This window comes from Solea senegalensis, linkage group LG11 (genome assembly GCF_019176455.1).
Source record: "Solea senegalensis isolate Sse05_10M linkage group LG11, IFAPA_SoseM_1, whole genome shotgun sequence".
In the NCBI taxonomy this organism is placed as follows: Eukaryota; Metazoa; Chordata; class Actinopteri; order Pleuronectiformes; family Soleidae; genus Solea; species Solea senegalensis.
The window spans coordinates 11,846,169-11,861,176 of record NC_058031.1 but is presented as its reverse complement, the minus strand read 5'-3'; the positions used below and the strand labels follow the sequence as shown (position 1 = coordinate 11,861,176).

Here is a 15,008-nt window from a genome sequence, read left to right as displayed (position 1 = left end):
GTTGCTAAATAAATACTGATAGAAGACTAATAAAGATTCTGTAATGTGTAATAGGTAGGGTCTTTGTGTCAGTGATTTGTAATACATCTCCTTGGTGACAGCAAAACAATGGAGGCAGGTTCAGACAGGGCTCACACACAAAGTGAACTGGTGTGGCACAAACCCAGCTGGCAATCCCCTGTGGCACCATACCACTGGTGAATAGAAATACATTTATCTCAGCAGAGCCGAGTACAAAAAGAGCTTGCATAGAACTTCTGGAGTGTTTTACCCAGGGGGACAGAAATGGCGCCTCAAAGCACAGAGCTCATGTTACTGCCTCACTGTGATGCTCAGATTACATCACACACACACATCAGACAGCAGTTACTGAGGAGGAGACCATTTACTGTAGATATTCACTTTATCTGAAAACTGAAAATGATTTATGAATACACCATTTTTTTCTTTTTTATCCCTTCAGACTTGTTACTGAATAGCTTCAAACACCTTTTGAAATAGGAACTCCAACATATATAAGATTCAATGTGTGAAGATGCAAATAAAAAAATGGGCAAACATTTCAAACTATATAGTTTATTATATATTTCTGCCAACACTTACAGTTGCACAAGACCTTGTCAGATGCGACACATTGCACATACAGTACTCGCTGCTCAAGGCAGAGTTACAGTAGCTCAAATACTCAGTAGAATCACAACAACTCACAAGAAGCTGAACATAAATCTCTCACACAGTTACATAGACACAAACAGAGGGACCATCACTAATCGGGAGCTAAAGCATAAGTTTGGAGATGAGCCTAAATGTGGTCGTACAAGGATGTCCTGTAGCTTCTCTATGCCACAGACTTGGACCTTGGGTTTCAGCGGTGTTCTCCATCTTCTCTCCAGACAGGGCAGGCGACCTAGTGTGGCGTATATGTGTGGCTGTTATTCAAGAGTAATGAACACACAGAGGCCCAAGATGGAGGACCGGCTTAGATGGGGTGCCTGAAGTTCTGGCCAGCGAAGCGGGCCTTGTCCCCAAGCTCCTCCTCAATCCTGAGTAAAATGATGAAAGTTTGAAAGTTGAATCATTAGCCTGTTAAATCTACAATACTGCTACTTCCGAGGAACTGTTCATACAACTTGTATTGTCAATACAGCTCTGTGTGATTGTAACCAAGTTTTTAGCCATAACACATATATACATCAGTTTTTGGACTGGACTTACCTGAGCAGCTGGTTGTACTTGGCTAAACGCTCAGATCGGCAAGGTGCACCTGTCTTGATCTAGCAAAGACAATAGATGAAGTCAGTGGCGTGAAAAACATGATCCGCTACCGACACCAAACACCAGTCAAGGTTTTACCTGTCCAGTGCAGAGACCGACCACCAAGTCAGCGATGAAGGTATCCTCCGTCTCTCCAGAGCGATGGCTGACCATCACACCCCAGCCGCTGTTCTGGGCCATCTTGCAGCTAAAAGAAAAGACACATGTTAAACCTGTGTGTCAGGTAACACCTTAATTGATGGTATTGGATTTTCACAAGAAAAACCACACTGCTCTGTTGTGGACACTCACGCCTGCAGAGACTCTGTGACAGAGCCAATCTGGTTGACCTTCAGCAACAGGCAGTTGCATGCTTTATCGGCAATACCCTTGGCAATACGTTTGGGATTGGTGACGGTAAGGTCATCACCCACCACCTGGATACCGGTGCTGGCTGTGAATTTGGACCATGCCTCCCAGTCATCCTGGTCAAAGGGGTCCTCAATAGACACAACTGTGAGGAAAAAATAAGAAAATATAAATGTTAAGAGAATGCATAAATCAAACACACAACTGTTCCAGAGGACTTGCACCATAGTCTTTATTTACACTACAAATGTGTAATAACAGCTTCCTCTGGCCACTTGGGGGCAGCAGACACAAGCCAATATGTGCTCCACTATTATGTGTTCCCCAGCCAGCTGCCAACTGTGGCAGAGCGCTGTGCAACATGGTTTTAGAGCTTTCTGCAAAAAAAATAAAAAAGAGGCTGTAAGTCAGAGTTTCTGTGGCAAACCCACCGGGATAATCACTGACAAAGCTGCTGTAGAGGTCAGCCAGCTTGTCAGAGGAAATGTAGCGGCTAGGGTCATCAGGAGACTTGAAGTCCAGGTCATACTTTCCATCCTTGTAGAATTCAGAGGCAGCCACATCCATGCCAATGACAATCTTGTCAGTGTAGCCGGCCTTGCCGATGGCATTCTTCAGCAGCTCCAGAGCTGGAAAAAACAACACACTAAAATGGGACCAAAACATTCATTTTTGATTGACACACTGCTCCACTGGGGCATTTGCCATATCAGCATCTTGACCTGTCACTGGAGTCACAGTCAACGCACTCAGTCTCTAAATGAGGCCTTCATTTAGAAACCATATGTTGGCCCGAGTGTGAGATGATAAGTAAAGCACTTCCCAGGAAGGGGTCAAGAATGCACTGCTTTTACTCACTTAAACTAATTAAGATGACACACTGCAACATTTCATAATCAACCTTGTAGTTGATTGATATCATAAGTTATTTGTTCAGCTGAATCTTCACTCTGGTATATTGTAATTTATCTGTCTAAAAAGCTCTTAAGTCTTTCTTTCCTCTCACCTTCCTTGTTCTCCAGGATGTTGGGGGCAAAGCCTCCTTCATCTCCTACATTGGTGGCATCCTTGCCATATTTCTCCTTGATGACATTCTTCAGGTTGTGGTAGACCTCAGCACCAATGCGCATAGCGTCCTTGAAGCTGCTAGCTCCCACAGGCAGGATCATGAACTCCTGCATTGCCAGCTTATTGCCTGCATGGGAGCCTCCATTGATGACATTGAAAGCCTTAAGGGAAGCAGAATTACACCTGAATAAAGTGGTTTTCTTGGATCAAATGTTAATAGTATACTAGGTCTATCAGCATTATCCGTCTTTAAAAAGCCTGTGGTACATACTCTACATAATAACAATTGCTCTGTCATACTCACAGGAACAGGGAGGATGACTTCAGGGTTACCAGCCAGGTCAGCAATGTGGCGGTAAAGGGGAACGCCTTTCTCTGCTGCGCCGGCCTTGCACACAGCCAAGGACACACCCAGGATGGCATTAGCACCAAACTTTGCTGAAGGAGGACAGACACACATATTTTAATATTTTGTTTTTTCAAGACAATATCTATTCTATACATACTGCTATATGCACATTCAGTAGTTGACTCCAGATTGTGCAGTTATTTCCGACATATTGTGGTCACTTGCCATAGGGTCATAAAAATGAGCAATGCACACTGGGATCGATATCAGAATGTGTACTGATGCTCTGGACACACATTTTTTAAGTTATTATAGGTGAGAGACTAATAAAATACTGTCTAATTAAATGTAAGCCCCCAAATTCAAAGATGATTAACACTGTGCCTTATACAGTGATCAGGTTTAGTTTTCAATCCAAGCATCATCTTAAACATATCCTTAGTAGAAGGGGACAATATGTATGAGAATCACCTCACACTCTATGTAATATCATATTGAAATATTAATATCAAAATATGGAGAATTAAGAGATTCTCTTCATAGTTTTCACCATTGCAAGAATTTTCCATGGGCAAATGGATATTGTTAGTGGAGCTGTAACTAACGATTATTTTCATAATTGATTAATTTGTCAACTCTTTTCTTAATTAGTAGTTTTGTCCAGTGTTCCCCAAACCGAGAAGATCTTCACTGAAATGGCCAGAAAATATTCACATTAATTCATGCGATTTATAATCAGTTTATCTATTGGTCATTGCAGCAGTGATAATTACATGTTATACTTTATCATCTTACACTTGTTCTCTGTGCCATCCATGTCCAACATCAGCTTGTCAATCTTCTCCTGCTCCAGAACATTCACATCCTGAATCAGACACAATATGACATGTTATACATTGAATGCAGATTTTAAAAAGCAAAATGATGTTTAGTTTTACATTAGTTCAGAGTTTAACTGCAACGCAGTTAGATTAAACACAACATGTCAGATGCACAGTAAAACTGAGGTTCTTCTAAAAGTAAAAGGTTTTTTTATTTAACATTTTAGAACAATGTGAGTTGTAAAATACTTGGAGAAAAACAAAGAGCTGCTCAACATGTCAGTTTTAAGCAAAGTCTTAAGAGTACAGTTAGTCATTTGGGAACTGTCACTACTGCTGCTAGCGTTTTTAATATTAAATAAAACATTTAGCAATAACATTAGTCAAACAATAAATGGGCCTACCTTGCTAACCAGTGCAGGTGCAATTTTTTTATTGATATGATCAACAGCTATTGAGACACCTGCAAGGGACAAGCACAAGCAGACCATGACTGACCCAGACAGAAGAAGACCATGCAGCGCAGACGAGACAGATGACCACAGAGCAACCCAATCATTCAAGGATTTCGTTTTAAAAATATCAGTTCCAAATAACAATGAACTCTGTGAGAATTTAGGCACTCTGGTGCCTTCTATGAACTTTTTTTATTTTTAGATCTGTGAACATCTGTTAAGGCCTACGAGAGTTAGTTTCAAAAGGCAAACCCATTCTTCATGCTGCTGTGCAGAGCTGTACGTAAGTAGAGTCAACCTGTTACTCCACACTTTATTTACCTGGTTACACAAGGCAGGGGCCAAGAATTCATTTATATATTTAACTGCTCTTTTGACTCCTAACAGGAGGAAGAGAGATGGAAGAATTGTAAATGAAGAAGTAAGAGATAAGGGCAGAGAGCAAAATGTGTAATAGCACTGGAGAGACATTGAAAGATAACAGCAGATTACAACAACTAGTTAGTTTTATAGGGGAAAATAAGAGAAGGATGCCTTACCCTTGCCCATGTAACGTGTTTTGTCATTGTCACGGAGCTCCAGAGCCTCATAGATGCCTGTGGAAGCACCGCTGGGCACTGCAGCTCTGAAAAGACCTGCAGAACACACAAGACATTTTGCGAAAGTCATTCTCTAGAGTTGAGTCATGTCCAAGAAAGACGGCAAATAACTGACTACTGCAGTTCAATGTATTTTATAGTACAAGCCATTGGTATCATCTATGTGTAACCTTCTGACAATGACATGCGTCATAGCTAAATTGCATTTTCGCTGCTGCAAAAACATTAAGACGTTTGCAGGGAGGGGCTTTTTGATATTCAACAAGCACCAGCAAGTAAGAGACTCCAGCGAATGGCATCCTCTAGCACCATAACACACACCCCCCCCAGCTTTACTGGCAGTGATGTAACAGGAGACATGCTGCCAAATGAGCCTGTGCAGTGCTATGTAGAGGGATGCCAAGCCAGGCCCATGCATAAATGCACTTCCATTTTGGATTCACCCATGTGAAGAGAAATTAGGGATGACCCAACAAAAAAACAGATCCATTCAGCACAGACGGTGTGTGTCTGAAGGGATTTTGAAAAGGAGGACAGAGCTGCAGTTTAGTCCTTGAGCTCAGGATTAACAAATCATCTGCATCAAGAAATGCAGCTGGGGACGATAATGAAAGATAATGAAAAAACACTCAATATTATAACCTAACTGACCTCAAAGAGATAACCCTTACATCTAAGTAATGTACAATAAAATATACAAATAAATACACTTAAATAATTCCAATGTTATATAATATGTCTCCTACATGGTAGAATAATGATTCCAGGGGACAGTACAGCAGAATGATAAAAGCTCTCAAGATTACCAAAGCCCCTGACATTACATAACTCCCATCATTCATCTCATCAACAATCATAGGAGGCTTTCTACTGTATCCCTGACTGTGAGAAGAGCTGGTTACATAATAACGGAACACATGACAGTGACAGACTTGCTCTGGATGCAGGACACTCGCTTTAAACTGTAATGTTAATGATGCCAAAACATGCCTGGTTGACTTAAAATGGAACCTCACAGGGAGTCAAGGTGCCTTTCATGACCAGACAACCATCCAGAACCAGGGCTGCAGAACAGAGCCCTCAGTTTCCAGTCAGCCGTATTAAAAGGGAGTGCTAGCCTGTCCCACTTACTTCCATGTCAATAGTCATTCAGCTTTCTTCATTTACATTCTCAGGACATTTCACAGAGCTGAACCTTTGTTTTAGCTCTCAGAGCAGAGCAGATTGCCTAAATAATCAATCACAATCTGACTATGATAATTAAATAAACAAACTGCAGTCCACGGTTTAAATATTGGGTGTTTTTTTGTCCTAGCTTTATTAATTATTATAGCATAGTGATCTCATCCACTCTAGGCATTGGGATTGGATATAGAATACTCACCATCCTAAACTACTACTAGCTTTGTAATCTGAGAAGACACATACTAGTCGACTACAACTGCTTTTACGCAAATACATTTATTGAAACCTGTTAGGCGCATTTTATCCATAGATGGGGAAAAAATATTCACTAGTGTTTCCCAAAATCTCAAAATGACCATATCATTTATATTGTATATATTAATTTGCAACAAAGGTCTGTTGTTGGCTCACAAGCTGTCCCATCCTTAACCCTTAACTTAATTTCTAACACTACATAAAATGATGTATATCAGCCATACATTACCTTTCTTAGTGTAAAGATCAACCTCCACAGTGGGGTTTCCACGGGAGTCAAAAATTTCACGAGCGTGGATCTTGAGGATAGACATGGTTCTGGATCTGCAGAGGAAAGAAACAAGTAACAAACATCAGCATAGTGCTGACTCACCGGCAGAGGCCACAGACACTGGTTACTTTGCACTGTTACTTACTGAATTAAAGCTCGGAGTCAAAACAGTGAGTAGGCAAAAATTTAAATGCTCAGTGAAATATGAGAAGAAAACTTGCTTTTCTGTTTAGTTTATTTTAGAATGGGTATTTGGAGAAAGTAAACCATTCCATGAGTTCTGTAACCGAAAAATAAATTGATCGCCTATGCCACCTGAGCCAACTGATGTGGGATGGCGAGGAGTGCAGAGATATGTCACAGAAAGGCGTGGCTTATGCACCAAAAAAAACTGGGAAAAAAATCTGCAAATCCCTTTAGTTTACTCAGTTTTGCAAAACGCTTGCATAACAGTCTACAGCACTAGTGTCAAACAGTTGAGTAAGAACTCTTGGTAACAATGCTGAAACATTAACATGAGAAAGGCACAGTTGAGTAAATGTTTGGCCTCTTTTTGTCCAACTACTACCGTGTTATTATGGGTAACATTCATCAATGCAGACTCTTATCTCATAAAGCCATTGTTATCTCTGCGGATTCCAGTGGTGGAGGTCAGAGAAGGTTTTAAGCCAGAATGTCTGGCCATAAAGCATACTCTATTGATTTCCACTGGTTTTATCAAACTCGTCCTGGATCCCCAAATGGACTTACTCATCAATCCACTCTGAACATGCATGAATGAACTTCTGGAACAACTTCAGGCAAACCAATGGAAAAAGCTCTGTCCTGAAGTGAGTGTGGAAATTTGCCAGTGGCAGCAGCCAAGAGGCAAAATCACTAAATCTCAAAACAACACATTATAAATGGAAAGATTTCACAGTTTACTGGGTCTTGGGTCAATTACTGAAACTCATTAGTTAATTGCAACTGTGGCAAGATGGAACATTTCATTACCTCTGCCAAGGATGTTATGTTTGTGGCAGCATTTGTCCATTTGTGAGCAGTGTAACTGCTTTGATAAAATGATGTAGTGATTGTTTTCCTATCCTTAACATGCAATCCATGTTGTGAAAGACACTGCAGTACATTTCTGTTCCATTTTTTTTCTCTCATCAAGTCCGAAAATATTGACAAATTTATTGCCTGTGGAAAGCAAGGAGCAAAACTGGTAGGACAAAATGGCACCCTCAGATAATTAAATAATTCAGGGTTGATGCCCAGGATGTTATTTGAGCACTGAGCTTATCAGGAGTAACTACCATTAATATATTTCTTTAATAGTCAGCCAAACGACAGAGACAGAGAGAGAAAGAATGACCACTGGATCTTGTATAACCTCGCTGCATGCAGTACTTTTCCTTCCTCCGTAGGACACGCCCCCATTTCTGCTGTAAGCAACTAGTAGTTGAGTCATTACCTGGGGCAGCACCAGGTTCCTGTAGTATAGGCTACTACTAAGACTTCCCATCACACCCTGCAATCTAACGGTTCTTTGAGGAGATGGAAATGGCTGTCTGTTGGAAGATGGTGCTGCAACTTGACGCCCCACACACACACACACACATTCACTCACTCACTGCAGCTCTAAATGGAGTGACAGGTCGCCAGCTGACGAGCTCGTTTAAAAATAGACAACTACGGACGACAAACCAGTCCATTCTGCGAACTCTGACTGCAAAGCCACGAGCCGAAGACTGAACTGACACGTTTAAAAAAATAAATAAATACACGAAATACACAAGAGAAACACAAGGACAAGACTTTGAGGTTATAGTTGTGCAATGAGACCACCACACACATATTACTACAAGAACACAAACTGTTTACTTTAACTCAAACTAACTAACCTGTCAATTAAACCTTAACAGTCCATAATACGGGGACAAAAATGCAGAAATAACGGGAATTGGAGTTACCTTTTCCGGCCTAACTGTGTGCAAGGACGGCGCTGTGTCACTCTCGTGCGGACAGACAGAGACGGCGCTCGGTGACTTCCAGCGTCTGTGATAAGTGGACGTAACCAGGAAGCGTAGAGGCAACGGAGCATCGCCATTGGACGAGGCCGTGTCACATGTGCTAGACGAGAAGGCCGGCACGTTCACTGTCGCCGTGAATAGGGGTGTTCACAGGATGCGAGGTTTCTACTAATAGTAGCATCGCTTGTTATAAAGACTGTATTTACAGTAAATGTGCCTAGAAACACACTGTTGTATTAATAAATGAAGCGGATACGGGTTATTCTGGTGAATTAGTTTTTACTGGTGTGAGGATGTTCCAAGCAGAATGGTGAGAGATGACGTAGAAATGAGTACGTGCAGAGAATCAGGCAGAAAACTCCATTGCGGTGTTTGGCGATGGATCACACGTCATTTCGTTGGTCACGTTTTTCATCATTGACCTCACATTTCCATCTTCTGTCTCACTACAGGAATGACAAATCGGGTTTTTGTGCTTTTCAGATGCACACTGAGATTCAATAATTATATGGTTAACGGATTTTTTTGGTTTGTTTGGAAACACTCACAAACACCGTTTAACAGCTTGTCGAAAAAAGTGCATACAGTAAGTCAATGGGAGGAACTTTTGCACAAACAATGTACTATTAGCTGTATTCATTTTGCCATCACCATATATGGCATAACCATTGAGTCAGCCATATTTTTACAGTTTAAACATCATAGATATCAAATGTTAATACAGTGGGTATGGGAAAATGATGGACTACTACAGTAATTCATATGAATATTGCAGTGATGAGTTACAATGAGAAAATGGGGGGTTTCCTGGACACCTGACTTCTTCTCATCACTTGAGTAAAATGTGTTCCATACAGCTGCGCAGTGCAGTGCAGCATCCATTGCACATGAGGCTGCTGAGAGGACAACCTGCTGCAGTGACCTTGAGACACAGTCTGTCAGTGTAACATCCTACTGCGCCATCTGCTGTCCACATGCTCTCATAAGCATTCCATAACAACAAGTGTCTCCTAGATAGAGTTCAAACATGACAAGGCGAGATTCATTTAGTGACCTTTAAGTGACACAGAATCAGATTTCTAACTTCAAATAATGTCTCCAATATAATTTTAAACAAGGTGAATGTCACCTCTGTCTAAGCCTGAGCAGTTCTGCATCGCCTGCATTGGCCCGATGGAATTTCTGGTTTTGCCACATGCACTTTACAGGAAGGATCAGAGCAGACTTTATCTGTTGAGGAGACTAAGGTATTTCTAAGATATTCTATGAATTTTTTGGAGTGTTCTGCAGGGGCAGTAGTATCTCAGGAAGAGGTTGGACAGACTCAGGATGTCCCCTTCACCCAGTGGAGGTGGTGGGAGATAGGAGAATGATTGCTATAACTCTATCATCTGTGATGGACAATCTCTCCCACCCCCTGCAGGACACCATCACAGCACTGGGCAGCTCCTTCAGTGACAGACTAAAAAAAAAATCCTAAATATCTGAAGGAACTGTATCGCAGATCATTTCTCTCTGCTGCTCTTAAACTATAACACAAGCACTGCTCTCAGTAGACCACATGTAACAGATTACCCATCCAAAGTACAATTTACATATATTCTATTTTTTACCTTTTTATATTCTTATTGTCAATCATTTTCTTTATAGTACATTCACAGTTGTGAAAATGCATGTTTATTATTTGTTATATTTATCTATAATGTCTTTACTGCTTCGACACTGTAAATGTATTCAGTCACAACCCAAAAACACATGTACAGTGACTATCAAGGATTGAACCTATAACCTGCAATGACCAATGTATCCACTTTGTTGACTACAGTAGGATTAAAGCATTTATATTTAACCTGCAATATTTTATTCTAAAATACAGTTAAGATGAGGTATATAGTATTGTGATATGGAAAATAGCATGGGAAGAACACCAGTAATTCACAGACAAAGATGTATTTTTAATAAATGATGTCTGAGTTTAGTCGTTTTGTCAAGACCATTTATGAGAATAGCTTCACACAAGGGAAACAGTCGTCCACCTGTGTGACAACCTTTAATCCTGACATCCACCTGTGAAATGGTTGGAGGTTGCTGCACTGGCACTCATCAGGTGATTAGTAACATGTTGCTGTCAACTAATTCCAAATATTTTCCCATACCCAAGTTCCCCAGCTCTGTCACTGGTGCTGACACGTCAATGTGAGGCAGCAGTGGTCAAGCCAGAATGAAAGTCTGTTCCCTGATTTTACAGGACTTATGAATTGCTCCTTCTCTGTCCGCTGGCACTGAAAATAATCCAGATCATTTTGACAACCAAGGCCAAGGATGGACAGTTTTCAGCCTAAAGTCAGCAACATTTCTTTTTCCCCATAAAATAATTTTCCTTTTCATAGAGGGCGTTTTGAAAAATCCCTGTCTCATTACTATTGCTGAGCTTCCCTAAATGGAAGACCAATTTACTCCAGTGGAGTGACTCAGACTGTGGTGTGGGCAGCTGCCAGATATGAGTGTTAATGTGGAAACAGGGCGTTCCTGGACAGATCCTGAATGCTCAGTTGATTCTGCAGGCACACAGAGGATCCTGATTATCTGGATCCTGATGAACCAATCATTGTTTTCACTTGGATAAATGTGAGATATGTGACACGATTTTGTCAATTTTGCCAGGAAGAAAACTTTGCATTATCATCTCAGACAGAGCTTTTACTTATTTGCACAAAAGTCTGAACCAATCAGCTACAGTCAGCTACACCATAAAGTAAATGTTCATGTCAAACAGGGAAAAAAGTTTTTGTTGTGCAGGTGCAAATGAAGACACTACACTGCTTATGCAAAAGTGATTGGAAATGCTGGCAATGAGTACTGGCTGCCCATTTATATTAAATCACTGAATAATACAGATAAATGTTTAAATGACATTTGTGAGCTTCAACATGCAACAGTTACTTATTCTAATGGCATACAACCCACTGTATGAAAAGTACTGCCAGCATGTGATTGGATTGGTACAACATTTATATAAAAGTATGTTTGGGATTTCATCCTAATTCACTTTGACAAACTGCAAGAAGTGACTTTCAGTACAACAAATACTCATCTGACGTTAGAATCTAGGATCTCTGTGACGATGGTGTCCCGTTATTGCGCATTTGAGCATTTGTGCCAAAGATAAATCTAATTTCCCTAAAAGTAGAATCCAGATTTCTTTTGTTTAGTTATTCCACTGTGTCCTCTTTAAAGATACCATCACACAACACTGTACACACAGTCAGCAGTCATAAACACTCACTCTGCCACTTTATTAGGTACACAGGACGTCTACTAAAGAGGCAGGAATGCCATGTGGTGTGGCCTCCAGCTGCTGTAGCCCATCTGCTATGTGCCGTGTGTTCAGAGATGAGTTTCCTGGATGCCTCGGTTATTTGAGATATTCTGCCCTGACCTCGAGCATCAACAAGGCATTCTTACCCAGAGAGCTGGTGCACACTGGTGATTTTCTCTTTTTTTTAAACCCTGGGGATGAAAAATCCCTGAAGATCAGCAGAAATACTCAGACCAGCCCTTCTGGCATTAACAACCATGCCACTTTCAAAGTCACTTATCACATTTCTTTGTAATTCTGTTGCTCAGTTTGAAATTCAGCCGGTCGTCATGTCCATGACTTCATGTCTACATGCATTGAGTCGCTGCCATGTGATTGGCTGATTACATATTTAAACCTGTGTAGCTTAAGAGTGAGTCAGTGAGTGTCTGTCATGCTCACCATATGTGCCCTTTAAATTACTGGGCTTGCTCATGACTCGTACAATTACATTATTAAAGTTGCCTAAACTATGATTGTCCTTCAGGTGAAGGTAAACCGTGTGATTTACTTAAGAAGAGCAGTGTAGGATCATGTATAAGTGCTGGTGTGAGATAGTTAGGCGCAGAGAAGAATCAAAACTGGGGGCCTCTAATGATCCCTTATTGTGTGTGTGCTTGTAATATACTATTACAGTACAGATCGGCTCTGTTTTTGTATTTTTCCACATGCATTTGTTCAACCCAGTGTTTTTTCATCAGCCTGTAGGCCTCGAAAACCAAACAGACAAATTGATACCAAAACTGGTATCAACGAGGAGCAGGTCGTCAGAGGGTTGTAAACACAGTTCAGAAAGAGAAGGAACAATGAGAGTCTTAAATTAAGTCCTTTGATCACCTTGTAATTTAATCTGGTCTCTCTCTCTCTCTCTCTCTCTCTCTCCCTCACACACACACACACACACACACACACACACACACACACACACACACACAGATTTGTGCTGCTACTCTTCTTTGGACACTGCATTGTCGTCCATTCACTTTACCAGCCTTAACCATAACCAGCTAATGCCCAACACTAACCATAACCTCAACTCAATTTAAATTAAATCTTCTACCTCATTAGGACCAGGTTTTGGCCTCCACTACTTCTGACAAGGTCTAAACTCAAAAACCCTAACTCCCACCCTAAAACCAGGACTTAACCTCCCAAAATGCCCTCACTCTATATGGTTTATATGGTTTTTGGTCCTCACAAAGCCGCAAATACAAGAGCCCTGCTGGTTTTCCATTCTTTGTGTGGACACTCATAGACAATGCATTCCCTAGCCACTTACCCTAAACTAAACCGAATTCCAATCCTTGCCATACAATCACGTCTTAGTCCTCAAAAAGCCAACCAAAATGTACTCCAAAAACCAGATAAAAACTCAGAAAAACAGGAAAATAATTACTTTTTTCTTTTTTTCAAATGAATGCAATGCGCCCCACAACATAAAGACCAATTCAGCTCAAATCTAAGTTAGAATGCAAAGGTCCAGGCTACAAGAAAGAGTGACATCTAATGGTGAGCCTGCAGATTGTGACAAACAGAGGACACACCCCCGTGAACTGGTGGCCTTTGTTTACTGGAAGGATTGTTGTTCTTCACCATTTGTGTAGTAAGCTTTTACTTAAGAAATCAAAACATACACTGACTTGTTTATCCATTTGGGCTCTTCCAGTTTGCAAGAAACCCTCCCAAACATTACACACTTAAACTCTATTAGAGATAGTTCCCCTTTTTTTGGGACTCATCCACTATCTTGTCTCTCCAGTCAATCTTCAGTGCACAGTCAGAAGACTGATTACCTCAGTATCCAGACTGGAAACATGGGAGCATTGCCAGCGCAGTTTTGTCCAAAGGTGACACAAATCTCAATCTGCATAGAACTCAGAAACACATTATTTAATAACATGTTACAACCTGTTTGTACAAGAGGGAAACTTAACCACTAAATGTATGTAAGTGGAAGAGCGATGTAACCGCTCTTGGCTACGGCACAAATCAAGAAAACCTGTTCTCCGAGGGCTTTAAATAATCAAAACCAAATAACGACGCCAACTGAATGTCAGCTTTATGACACATTGAAGTCCTGAAGGCATTTCTATAGTAAAAGCTGCAGTGTGAAACTTCTGGTTATTCATTCTGCCTTTGTTTGATCTTCAGACCTGACTGAGGGAGCGTTGATGTATACACCGGTGTACTATTGTGATGTGCAGTGTGTTATGTTGTATTGTCCTCCAATTTCCCCCTTTTCCCCTTATAGTTTTAGCTGGGACTGTGCAGGGATGTTGAAGAGGTGTCCTTACCACTCCTTTTTGTAGCAGCTCTGTCATTCAGAGTATACATATGACTGGCTTAAATAAATATTTTCTCTTTCACTTTTATTTTCAATGTCTATGAAGACCTGTGCTGCTCCTGGGCAAACTGTGTACGCCCTCCAAACGCACACACCTCAACAGATTGAGAGCTGTGGCATGTACAGGTGATGTTTGTAACAAGTCGAAACTCGCGCACAACAGCAGGTGATACATGTCTGGTAAAATACTGTATCACTGGTTGGTTGGATGTCTTTTCATCAGCAGCCGTTCCGTCTCACTGCTTTACCAAGAAAGCAACAGTGTGTCATGATTTCCTGCAAAGTCCGATTAAATCAGTTAAACCTAAAAGTCACACAGCAAGTGTAGAATACTAGCAGATATACTTATCCTATATATGCAAATACTTTGTTACTGTACTTAAGTACAAAATTCACATATCTGTACTTTACTTTTGTTATTTATTTCTAGCAACTTTTACTTTTACTCCACTACATTTCCTCTGAATATCTCTGTTACTCGTTACTACCAAATAAAATCAGTAGAAGAAGACTTAGCAATGGTCTGTATTTATATAGAGCTTTTCTAGTCTTGATGAGCTGCTTTATACTATAGTTTTAACATTCAGTCATTCACACGTTGCAATGTGGGTTTAAGTGTCTTGTTCAAGGACACATATAGACTAGCAGAGAAAGAAATTGAACCC

The 15,008-nt window shown here is 40.8% G+C and overlaps 1 protein-coding gene across 2 annotated transcripts; it reads right to left on the bottom strand.

Annotated features, from left to right (window-relative positions):
* Nucleotides 1-560: 560 nt before the first annotated feature.
* Nucleotides 561-8,664, bottom strand: eno1a (enolase 1a, (alpha)). Of its 2 annotated transcripts, none has more exons than XM_044038683.1 (12): nt 8,582-8,664; nt 6,585-6,679; nt 4,856-4,951; nt 4,638-4,696; nt 3,836-3,905; nt 2,996-3,129; nt 2,630-2,852; nt 2,055-2,252; nt 1,567-1,768; nt 1,354-1,462; nt 1,216-1,274; nt 561-1,043 (listed from the first exon to the last, which is right to left on the bottom strand). In XM_044038683.1, the coding sequence occupies exons 2-12, from the start codon at nt 6,667-6,669 to the stop codon at nt 980-982; spliced, it is 1,299 nt and encodes a 432-aa protein (XP_043894618.1). In that variant the 5' UTR covers nt 6,670-6,679; nt 8,582-8,664; the 3' UTR covers nt 561-979. The 2 variants fall into 2 exon arrangements, with proteins under 2 accessions (XP_043894618.1, XP_043894617.1); XM_044038682.1 differs by lacking the exon at nt 4,638-4,696 and adding an exon at nt 4,266-4,324.
* Between the last annotated feature and the right edge of the window lie 6,344 nt (nt 8,665-15,008).

Excerpts from the sequence above, each read along its gene's own strand:
- eno1a (XM_044038683.1), bottom strand. The coding sequence starts at position 6,669 with ATGTCTATCCTCAAGATCCACGCTCGTGAAATTTTTGACTCCCGTGGA. Across the intron at positions 2,853-2,995 it reads AAGTCATCCTCCCTGTTCCT|GCTTTCAATGTCATCAATGG; the intron begins GTGAGTATGACA and ends GCTTCCCTTAAG. Across the intron at positions 2,253-2,629 it reads CATCCTGGAGAACAAGGAAG|CTCTGGAGCTGCTGAAGAAT; the intron begins GTGAGAGGAAAG and ends TGTTTTTTCCAG.